The 12,180-nt window shown below is 45.0% G+C and overlaps 1 protein-coding gene across 2 annotated transcripts in view; it reads left to right on the plus strand.

Annotated features, from left to right (window-relative positions):
• RUNDC3B (RUN domain containing 3B) overlaps positions 1-12,180 on the plus strand; it is a 237,546-nt gene that overhangs the window by 128,598 nt on the left and 96,768 nt on the right. For both annotated transcript variants that reach the window (XM_068238567.1, XM_068238568.1), the window contains exons 3-4: positions 6,619-6,752; positions 10,346-10,431. In XM_068238567.1, coding sequence (XP_068094668.1) covers positions 6,619-6,752; positions 10,346-10,431 — 220 coding nt within the window. The remainder of the gene's footprint in view (positions 1-6,618; positions 6,753-10,345; positions 10,432-12,180) is intronic.

The raw sequence follows: 12,180 nt of genomic DNA on the forward strand, positions 1-12,180 counted from the left end.
CTTTTTTCACCGACCTCATCTGGTCTGCGGATCCTTCTTCGCTTGTACTTGTGGATTTTCTTGGCTTGCCAGATCCTGAACCGACTGGTATGGTTTGAAGGGAGGTTTGAGCGTTGAGCATGAACTTACACTTCACAAAAACAAGAATGTCGCCATCTGCAAACCTCCTACTTTTTTTTTCTTTTGCTCAAATCCGATATTGTGGGTCTGATTTACAAAGCCTCTCTTTTGATGGGTAACATAAGTGAGCCTACAAAGAAAATCTCATGGAAAGCAGTCCACCTTTTTGCCTGTACATTCTCTGCAGCCATTAGAGTTAAAGTGGATCTGAACTCATGCACAGGACACAAGGACAACACAGATTAATCCACCCTGTTTGTGTTTAGAGTGAAACGCCTAATTTCCCCTCAGCTGCTAGTAATTACAATTGTGATTTGATCTCTCAGCTGTGTCAGCACAGAAATATCGGAAGCACCAGCTAATTTGTAAACACAGGATGTTAGCCCTTTGTCTGCTTCCATGAAAGCAGGAAGTAGACACACTGCTGATTTATTGCAGAATTTGTATCACCTGTAACAAAGAAATGTTTTTCTTTAAAGGTTATTAGGAAGTTCTGAGTTCAATCACTTTAATCAGTTAATTTACTGATTTGCTTGATTAAGGCCTCTTTTCCACGGACTGTTGATAGGCAGTGAAATGCCTCTCAAACTCTCACAACTAACTGCTGCCTGGTAACTGTCTCACTGAAGCCTGGCAACTGCTTGCTGAGCACACAGTTCAACAGTCTGTGGAAAATAGGCCTTAAGCTTTTCCATGGACTGTTGATAGGCAGTGAAATGCCTCTCAAACTCTCACAACTAACTTGTGCCTGGTAACTGCTTGTTGCTGCCTGGTAACTGCATAGCTCCCAACTGACCCTTTTTTTGGAGGGACAGCCCCTTTTTGGGAACCCTGTCCCTCTGTCCCTCTTTCCTCCTCATTTGTCCCTCTTTCAGGACTTTGTCCCTCTTTCTATGTAAATATATATATTTCTATACTAAAAATGTGTTTGATTGACTCAACTTTATTCCCAACCTTTAAATTGCTATATTACTAATTTTAAAATGTTAGTATGAAGGAAAATGAACCAGGATAGAAAGGACCAGTGTTGTTTGAATTATAAAACATATGTTTCTTATGAAAGCTTTATAGTATGCATGACTAGAGGCGTGGTGAGGGCGTGGCCAGGGGTGTGACGGGGCATGGCTTAAGTGTCCCTTTTTCTCATCTCAAAAAGTTGGGAGATATGTAACTGCTCACTGCCTATTAACTGCTTGCTGAGCACACATCTCAACAGTCCATGGAAAAGAGGCCTAAAGGAGGCTGCAGGCTCAATTGAAAAGGTAGTTTTTTAATAGCATAAATAGGCCTCTTTTCCATGGACTGTTGAGCTGTGTGCTCAGTGAGCAGTTACCAGGCAGCAGTGAGCAGTAGACTTTTTTGAAAAAAGTACAATTTTAAGTTTTTCTAATATATTACAACGACTTCCTTAACATGGGAGTATCAAACAGATAAACATCAACCAGGACATCCTATGTGACCCCCTTTCCTGCCCATATCCAAGCACAAGGCACAAACTCCCCCCTCTCTTCCCCCAGTCAGAGCTGCAGGAGGCCACTCCTGCAGACCTATGAAGTCATGTGACTGCTGTAGCAGGAGGAAGCATGACACCCGCACTCTCTGCTAAAACCCCGCCTCCTAGAAGACAACCTATGCAAATGAGCGCATAGCAAGCAGTCTCTAGTAAAGAGAATTAAAGAGGTACTGTAGTCCAAAATAACATAATGAATATAATTGCTTTTCTTTCCCCCTCAATATTCATTTACAGATGATTTAGCCAGTGTTTCCCTATTGCAAAATGTTTTCCCTCTCTGATTTACATTCTGAAATGTATCACAAGTGGGTACATCTTTAGACCTGTCAGATGATCTCTGCAGAATGTTTGTTTACTGAAGGACTAAAGCCAGTAGAAAATATACCTTGCCTGCCCAGAATGCTCTGGGCCGGAGAATTTCAGTCTGGGCTACGCACAGAGCTGGGACAAGGTCCTCCAGCACCCAAGGCTGAGACACCAAAGTGCGCCCCTCCATCCCTCCCCCCCAGCTGTCACTCACTGATTGCTGTTAGACTAAGAGGGCCACAGGGCCACTAACCTCCCCAACACCTTAATATCTAGTTATCTGGCTTGCAGTCACTGCTATGTATCCCCTATTCCTTTATCTTTCTGCTTCAAACACAATTGGGAATGACAACTGAATGAATTGTGCGCCCCCTCCTACACTGCGCCCTGAGGCTGGAGCCTCTCCAGCCTCTGCCTCGGCCCGGCCCTGGCTACGCATCACTGAGAGGGCAAGGGGTTACAGTGGCTGCTCTGCCTCTGACACAGGAGATCAGCGCTCAAATCTCGGCTCTTCCTGTTCAGTAAGCCAGCACCTATTCAGTAGGAGACCTTGGGCAAGACTCCCTAACACTGCTACTGCCTATAGAGCGCACTCTAGTGGCTGCAGCTCTGGCGCTTTGAGTCCGCCAGGAGAAAAGCGCAATATAAATTTTCTGTGTCTTCTCTACATACCAATATACTGCAATATATGTAGTAGCTATAGGGGGTGTATCTGATGCAGAAACCAGGAATATTATCATAAAAGTGGGTATCTTGAATAATTTGCTTCATTCAGCAATATGTCACTACAGGGCCTCTTTAAATTGGCGTCATTTGGAGCTTTCGGAGAGCGGCGCTGTCCCTTTAAGCAGCAGTGATTAGCGAGGAGCATTTTCCCCTTGGAAACGCAGAATATAAAATGCGAATATAATAACATACACAGCGGCGGCTGGAAATCGCGGGCCCATTATTTCTTAATAAAATACAGTTGCGGAGTGCTTCCAGCCGACGCCATCAGCGCTGATTTTTCTTTTATAATTTAATTGGCGAATGCCAAATAAAAAGAAAAAGCCATTCTGCATAATAAACACAACTGCGCAACTGTCTGACTGCATAAAACAATCCTCCCCGGGGAAGTGCGTGGGAAATAACAGGTCTGTAACGTGCGATCTGCGTCTGCTTCACGGGAGGCATTAAATGTTCTACCACACGGCAAACGCCATCATTCCCCGCTGGTAAAGGGCACCTGTATTATGGCAAGAAACCTAACATAAGCATCGCTTCACAAACAAAAAGTATTAAAGCAGGCCTGAACGTAAAACTTCCTCTCTGCGGCTCATTTCTACTATCGCGAATTCGCATGCGTTTTTCGCATGCAAATTCGCATAGCAATAAAAGTGAATGGGACTGTTTCCACTTGTCAGGATTCCTTTGCGTTTTTCTGTGCAGAAAAAATTTGCATGGCAAAGCCATCAGAATTCGCATGCCGCATACCGCTATGCGAATCACATACAATGTATTGAATAGGAAATTCGCATGAAGTTTGGGTATGCGAATTTTCATGCGAATTCGCATAGAAACAATGGAAAAGCACACCAGCACTGCCATGGTTAAATTCGCATGCATCATCATCCATGCAAATTCGCCTGCGGCGATTCGCACCGCACAAGTGGAAATGCAGCCTTAAAGAGAACCTGAGACGGAGTCCCCGCAATAAAATATACATACCTGGGGCTTCCTCCAGCCTAATCGCTCCCGCGGCATCCTCTTCTTCCTCTCCGTTCCCCCGCAATTGACCCTGGAATATCCTCTGGTGTGGGGCCAACTGCGCATGCACGTCCCGATCATGCACGCCCTCCCGCCGTGTTCACTCCGCCTCGAGCATTCTGTGCTTGCACAGTACTACTGCGCAGGCGCAGAATGATCCCGGCAACGGGAGTGAGACAGGGAAGTGCGTCTGGCCCGACTGGCCCCGGCTGACGGATTTTCTGGGGCCAGTAGCGGGTGAACGGGCAAGCAGAAGAGGACGGGGTGGGAGCGATCAGGCTGGAGGGGGCTGGAAGAAGCCCAAGGTTTGCATATTTTATCGTGGGGACCCCATCTCAGGTACACTTTAAAGAAAACATTTCTTTGTTACTCCCAAAACAAATCCTGCAATACATATGCAGTGTGTCTACTTCCTGCTTTCATGGAAGCAGACATTGGGTTAACATCCTGTGTTTACAAATTAGCTGCTCTGCCAAGGCAGCCAGCAGTCACAGCTGTGAGATCAAGTAACACTAGTAATTAGTCACAGATGAGGGGGGAATTAGACAGGCTAAACTCTCTAAATACATACAAAGGGGATTTCACTATTCACTATTCATTTTGTCCTGTGTAAGAGTTCAGGTCCACTTTGTAAAGGGGGTTGTAACGTGTAAGAATACAAAATTGCCAAAAATGGTTAGTGCCCCAAAAATATATGTAATCCCCCTTTTTTTTTTTTTTTAAATGGGACTCTGTCCTCCATTTTTTTTCCTTTCACCTGCTCTGGGTGACTTTGCCCAATGTCAGGAACTGTGCAGTGCCAGCAGGATTGTGAAAAGCTCTTTTTTTTTTTTTTTTTTTTTTTTTTTTTTTAGCTACAGTGACCAGCTTATCTCAGCAGGCAAAAGAACAGAAAGCTTCCTATTTCAAATAAGATAAGGAAATTATGACCTGAAAGGCATTTGAACCCCCCCTCCCCTCCCCCTTCCTTTTGAAGAGTTTACACAGTGATGTAAGCAGTTGTCTAGGGTGATGTTTGTTGTGAGAGGGACAGTAAGCTGTGGCAGTAGGAAGGGTAAATTAACACTGGGCTGGGTTGAAAAAAGGAAAAGGGCAGAAGTGATGTCACTTTTGGCATCGCAGAGAAATGGTAAAGATGAAAACCAGCAGAACTATTTTTCTTTTTCATATCACATTTCTCCTAATTCTGACAGTGAACACTAAAAACAACAGGACAGGTAAGCTAAATAAGTAATTTTATGGTGGATGATTTAAAAAATTTTTTCATTAGTATGGAGTTTCATCCATCCTGCTTTAAAATAACAGACTGGCTAAACTAAAGTGCAGATTAATATTAGTTCAGGTCTTGTGCAGAGGTAAGAGCCTAGGTTCACTTCAGCGCTGAATGCACAACTGTGCATGTGGTTACACTGTGTTGCTACATATATGCATACAACATTTACATAATGTTGCACCAACTCAAATCTATTTGCATCTCATTGACCATCTCTACTGGCTTTAGGCCACATACACACATCAGACCATAGTCTTTTGAAAATGAAAGATCACAGACCAATTTTACCCCCTTCCATGTAGTATGAGAGCCATACCTACACAGTCTATTCTATGGAGCTGAACTCCCCATCAGATAGAAATCTTTGCAAGATGCTGCACACAAAGATGCTGTACAGACACAAAAGATCAGTATCTGTAAAAGATCTGTTCCTGCCAAAGATCCGTTCCTGCAAAATGCATTTATAGTCTATGAGATCTGCAGATCATCATACACACCTTGTTTAACCTCCCTGGCGGTAAGCCCGAGCTGAGCTCGGGCTATGCCGTGCAGGAGGATTTCTCAGGCTGTACTGGGGCGATTCGCCCCATTCAAAGTGCTGTGCGCGCAGCCAGCACTTTGCTAGCCGCGCGCACAGCTTGATCGCCGCCGCTCTGCGGCGATCGGCCGCACGCAGCGGCGAAAGAGGGCCCCCCCGCCAGAGCCCTGCGCTGCCCGGACCAATGAGTTCCGGGCAGCGCTATGGGCTGGATCGGAGGTGTCTGACGTCAGGACGTCGGCTGACGTCCATGACGTCATCCCGATCGTCGCCATGGCGACAGGAGAAGCCAAACAGGGGAACGCGTTATATATACGCGCTCCCCTGTTTGCTATTGTTGCCGGCGGCGATCGGACTAGAGGGCCACATGCGCCCTCTAGTGGTGTTTCATGTAGCTACCACTCTGGTAGCTTTACATGAAACAAAACAAAAAATTAAAAAAAAAAGGATTTTTGCCCATGTGGCAAAAAAAATTAACCGCCAGGGAGGTTAACAGACATTCATCTGCAGATCTGAAAATCCATCCTGGTGGATCTGATCTGCAGATGAATGTCAGTTAAACAAGGTGTGTATGAGGATCTGCAGATATCATAGACTATGAATGCATTTTGCAGGAACGGATGTTTTGCAGGAACAGATCTTTTGCAGATACTGATCTTTTGAATGTCTACAGCATCTTTGTGTGCAGCATCTTGCAAAGATTTCTGTCTGATGGGGAGTTCAGCTCCATAGAATAGACTGTGTAGGTATGGCTCTCATACTACATGGAAGGGTGGTAAGATTGGTCTGTGATCTTTCATTTTCCAAAGACTATAGTCTGATGTGTGTATGAGCCTTTACACCTCTCCGTAAACAAACATTCCGCTGTGATCACCTGCCAGTACTACAGATGTTGCTGCTGTGATAAATTTCAGAAAGTAAACTGGGGAGAGGAAAGATTTTACAATCGGCAAACACTGACTAAATAAGTTATAAATGAATATTATAAAAAAAAAAAAAATACGTTATTTTGACTACAGTTCCTCTTTGTTTTTCCATTTTATTCCAGAGAATAATGATGTCTGTGATTGTCATTTATTTTTCATTTATGTTTTATTTTAATGTACTTTTTTTCCCTTGCAGGCCAGCTCACATGGTTTGGCTACGAAAGTCCTCGAAGTTTTTGGGATTACATACGGGTCGCGTGTTCCAAAGTTCCCCACAGCTGTATCTGTAGTATTGAGAACATGGAGAACGTCAGCTCCTCCAGAGCCAAGGTACAATGCTGCTGATCGCGTTCAGACATCACCTCCGCTCTGCTGCAGGCTGATTTGCGTATTTGCGCGCTTGCATGCTATGTGGTCCTTAAGGTGCGTACACACATGTGACTATAGTCGTTTGTAACGATCGTTCCCCGATCTTTACCAATGACGATCGTTACAGAAAACGAACCACCGACTATTAAGGCAAACGACGAACGAGCCAAATCGCTACGAAAGAAAGTTCTGTCTCGGCGGATTTTAACCAACGACGATCGTTTGCAAAAGTAGTACATCGTTGGAAACAGTCGTTCGTACTAGGCTTGACATGCGCATTTCACAATTTCTCCATGAAACTTCTCATTTTTATGCGCAGGCGCAATAGTTGCTTTACGTGATGTAACGTTCGTTCTAACGATCAGATCGTTACACACCTATTAAAACTAACTTTACTTAGGTCGTTCTTTCATCAATTAAAAGTTCGTTCGTCGTTCTCAACGAACTATCGTTGTCGCATGTGTGTACGTAGCATAAGGCTGCTGGCGAGTTTGCCCGTTCGGTTGAACTGTTGGGCATGGAAGAGACCACAGTGCAGTGTTTAGTTGTAGCCCCCTATGCAGGGAAAGATCTAAATCTAAAACCTGATAATGCAGAGAGAGGGAGTAAAATTTAAAACTTAAAGGACGCATTAGGCAAAAATAAACGAATGAAACAATAAACAATTGAATCTATGTTCCTTCTCCTAAAAATTACTTTTTAAAATATTCCGCAGTTTTCTTTTATGTTTAAATGTACTTTTTAAGTTTTAACAGTTTTATTGTTTTTGCTCAGTAACACATTCATTGAAGTATGCCAGAACTAAAATCTATGAACTATTGACCCTTTTTATCTCTTTCCTGTTCTCAGAAGCCATTTTCTTCTAGGAAAGTGTTTTATAGTTGGAATTTCTTATCAGTGAGAGTCACACTGTAGACCCTTCCTGTCTGAGTCAGGACTGAGTCAGCCACTTACATACCTGATATTTAACTCTTTCAGGTAGAGAAAGAAAAAAAAAAGGAACACAACCTAGTTATTTGTGTGCTAGGCACTGTACTGTACATGCCCATGTCTATTTCATCATGTCACATGTCACCTCGGGTATCCTATAATTAGATACTTTCCTCTGGATGGTCCAGAGCAGGAATGCCCCTTGCGTCGATAGAGAGCCACCAGTAGATGGCGAAGGACTGCTGGGTAGATCGGACACCCAGAGTAGTGAAGCCATAGAGACTGACTCGTGCTCGCATGCTGGGACTGGCTGGTGCTGCACTATTAGCATGCAGCGCCAGCCAGCCACAGCATGAGAACACACTGTCAGTCTTCTTGGCCCCTCCTGGCAATTCAGGCAGCGAATGAGGGCTGCGTATGTGTCTGTAGCCCCTCCCCTCCATCAGTTGTCTTAAGAGTAGGAGGAGCCTGCTGGCGTGTTTTATGTTGCTTGATAAATTGCTTAAAGGGAACCTTAACTGAACCGGGGGGGGGGGGGTAAAGAGTTTCACTTACCTGGGGCTATTACCAGCCCCCTGCAGCAGTCCTGTGCCCTCGGAGCCGCTCTGGAATCCTCCGGTCCCCCGCTGTCACTTAGTTTCATTTTTGATGACTCACCAGTCGGCTGGCCGCCATGCGTATTATTGGACGCATTCCCTACTGCAATTAGCGCTGTTGCGGACCGTACTGCAGATTGCGGAATGCGGCAACGCGTATTTTTGTACGCATTGCGATCTACAACAGCGCTAATTGCAGTAGGGAATGCGTCCAATAATACGCATGGCGGCCGGCTGACTGGTGAGTCGTCAAAAACGAAACTGACAGCGGGGGACTGTAAGATTCCAGAGCGGCTCCGAGGGCACAGGACTGCTGCAGGGGGCTGGTAATAGCCCCAGGTAAGTGAAACTCTTTACCCCCCCCCGTTCAGTTAAGGTTCCCTTTAAGTTGCATGAGACTGAATTATTTATACTGAGATAGCTTAGGGCTCCTTTTTTTTTGTTTCCTATAAACCTTATTAGCCAAAGGAAGTGGCTTCAGGCCACGAAATGTATTGTATCAGACCTTATTAATAAAACTGTGTAATCTTTGACCGTTGTCCCCATTAAAGGTATTCTTATAGTTACTTAGTTTTATACTTTTATTGGGCGCTTTCAGTCACTAGCTACATGTTTCAGCCCCGTTTGGGTGAGGGGAGAGGGTTCAGGAATTTTAGATTTTATGTTTTTTAAAATGCGAAAATAATTATTTTTCTTTTGGAGAAATGACCACACCTATATCTGAAAGACCAAGTGGGGGCGGTAACGCCTCACTTACGATTGTACTGTTTGCAGGTTGGGCAACCAGAAGAGTACCCATTTCCAAGGACGGATCTAGGGGGGGGGGGGGGGGGAGGGGGGTCAAGCGGGTATCTTGCCCCAGGCGCAGTTTGTTGAATTCTTAAAAAGGCGTCCTTGTATTTCTTTGATTACTTACACGAACTTAATACCGAAATACTACACCAGATTGGGCCCCTGTTTCCCCTTTGTTATACTTTTTTGTTTCTGCATATTACATGCTCTTGTGTGTGTTTTTTACTTTATGATGTCCCGCCCGGCAGCATATCAGCACCAATGGAGTGAGGAGTAGGATAGGGTGACTCCTCCTATTGGCTTTTTCCTTTGCCTGTCCAGTTTACTGAATGCTGATTGTTATGCTTCGTACACACTTGCGATAACTATCGTTTGCAAAGAACGATAGTTACCAGACAAACGATATTGGAAAGATTGGTATGCAACGATGGGATGCAGCGATCATCATACACATTTTAACGATAGTTCTCGCAGAAAAGAACGATCAGAAGGAAATGTTGCGTACATATTTATATAAAATAAAAAAAAACACTGACATGGAGTTACAATAGATACAAATATATGATTGTTAACTTGAAAACAAAGTTTAATTGAAATGAGCAATGTAACAATCTTTACGGCCGCGCTACAAAGGAAGTACTGAAGCTGGGCAGAATTCAACGCAGGCGCATTGGCCCTTGTAACGATCGTTCTCGGCCGATGTCTGTACACACTATAGTTTTGTAACGATTGTCGGTAGATATGATCCGTCAGGTTGGATATTTCCATCGTTCTTTTGTCGTTCGTGTTAATGATCGTTGGGTAAAGTTCTTTCCCCGATTGTCGGCGGAACGATCGTTAATGGGCTGTTTCAAACGACCATAGTCGCCAGTGTGTACGCAGCATTAGTTATGGATAGCTCCAGACTGGTCCTAAAATACCGCACATCTCGCTTGTTTTACCGCATGCTCTAATAGTTGTGAATAGACATTTATTGAGGTAATTACCACACCAATCGGGATTGTGTGTGTGTGTATGTGTGTTTGTTTGTGTGTGTGTGTGTGTGTGTGTAGGTGTGTAGGTGTGTGTGTGTGGTGTGTGTTTGTTTGTGTTTGTGTGTTTGTGTGTGTAGGTGTGTAGGTGTGTAGGTGTGTGTGTCTGTGTGTGTGTGTGTCTGTGTGTGTGTGTGTGTGTGTTTGTGTTTGTGTTTGTGTGTATGTGTGCTGTTTTTGTTAATGGTGTGTTCTCCTGTTTCAGGGCAGGGCCTGGATCCGAGTTGCTCTAATGGAAAAACGATTGTCTGAATACATCACTACGGCGCTGAGGGACTATAAAACCACAAGGTCTGGTAGAGTATTTTTGCCTATGTCTTTTCCGTACTGCATTAAATTATAAAGGATGCTCTACTTTATCTATCTGCTGCTGTATGCATGTCCAGGTACTCTTAAAGCAGCAGGGACAGCCATAGTATCCCAGGAAAAAAACACTTAAATAACACACATATATATTTCAGTGAATTTTATATAGTAAATAAAGACAATTCTGTTCCTGTCGTTTTCCATCTTGATTCCCTCTGACTGAAGTCAATCCTGATGCCATTTCCTCCCTTACTTTTTTTTCCCCTAGAAAACTGCTCAGTGATATCTAGTTTGCTTTGTAAACGAATGTGAGCACAGCATAGATCAGATTTCAGCAGCTCACTGAACTGCCCTCAGCCAATTAGTGAGCAGCAGGGAGACAATGTAGGGGAATACAGGTAGTCCCAGACTCTCAAACCCCTGACTTACAAAGAACCAAGTTTTGTGATTCTGTGGGAACAGGTCAAAAAACATTTTTTTTTCAAAAAGGCCTTATAGTTATTGAGAAAATTGATTTAAGAGTAAAAACAATTAAAAGAAAAAAAAAAGTGTTTTTTAACCACTTGACGACCAGTGGATTTCTGTCTGATCTGTGCTGCGTGGGCTCTCCAGCCCGCAGCACAGATCAGGATTATGCCAGGGCGATCAGACTTACCCCCTTTTTTCCCCACTAAGGGGATGTCCTTCTGGGGGGGTCTGATCGCCGGCGGCTCTCTGTGCTTTGCGGGGGGGGTTCTTCAAAGCCCACCTCCGCAGCGTTTTCGGCGCTCCGTCCCTCTCCCTCCTTCTCCCTTCCCCTCTGAGCTGCGCAGGACGGATATCCGTCCTGCGCATTGTAGGAAAGGCTTCAGCCTATCATATGCAGGCGATCCCCGGCCAATTAGAGGCCGGGGATCGCCGATCTGCCTTACGGCGCCGTATGATGTAAACAGCGGGGATTTCTTCCCTGCGTGTTTACATTTTGCCGGCGAGCCGCGATCGGCGGCTCTCCGGCTGTTCACAGAGACAGCCTCCGTGAACGGACATGGAAAGGCCGCTGAAACCCGCAGACGACCAGTTTACGCCAATCGGCGTTAGCTGGTCGTCAAGAGGGTAAACTTGGTAATGTGCGTGAGATTTAGCTGTGATAATATAGCGAGTTTCGAGTTCTGCGTACACATTTTAAAGCAAACCTGTGATCCAGCACTGGGACACACTGGAAGTTTAAGTTGATTGCCTGAAATTCATTCAATATCAAAATGCTACTTACGTATAATTGTAATTAAGGAGGCATAAAGGAGGACAGAGGGGGTACAGAGGGACACAGTGGAGTAAGAGGTGGCACAAAGGGGGACACTGAGAAACAGGGGGACTGAGGTGACACATGGGAAGTGGAGGGGGCAGAGGTGGCACAAAGGGGGCATCAAAGGCATGGGGGGCAGTGGTGGTACAGAGGGACACAGTGGAGTAAGAGGTGGCACAGAGGGGGACACCAAAGGCATGGGGGGGGGTAGAGGTGGCACAGAAGGGGGCACTGAGGGAACAGGGGGACAGAGGTGACACATAGGGGGGCAGAGGTGGCTCAAAGGGGGACACTGAAGGCACAGGGGGCACAGAGGAGGTACTGGGGACAAAGAGGCACAGTGTTGCATTGGATTCAGATTAAGAACAAACCTACAGCCTCTCATCTCTAACTGGGGACAAACTGTATAACAAAAATATTCCCTCTATAGGCGTAATTACAGTGAGAAACCC

Source organism: Hyperolius riggenbachi, chromosome 5, assembly GCF_040937935.1.
Source record: "Hyperolius riggenbachi isolate aHypRig1 chromosome 5, aHypRig1.pri, whole genome shotgun sequence".
In the NCBI taxonomy this organism is placed as follows: domain Eukaryota; kingdom Metazoa; phylum Chordata; class Amphibia; order Anura; family Hyperoliidae; genus Hyperolius; species Hyperolius riggenbachi.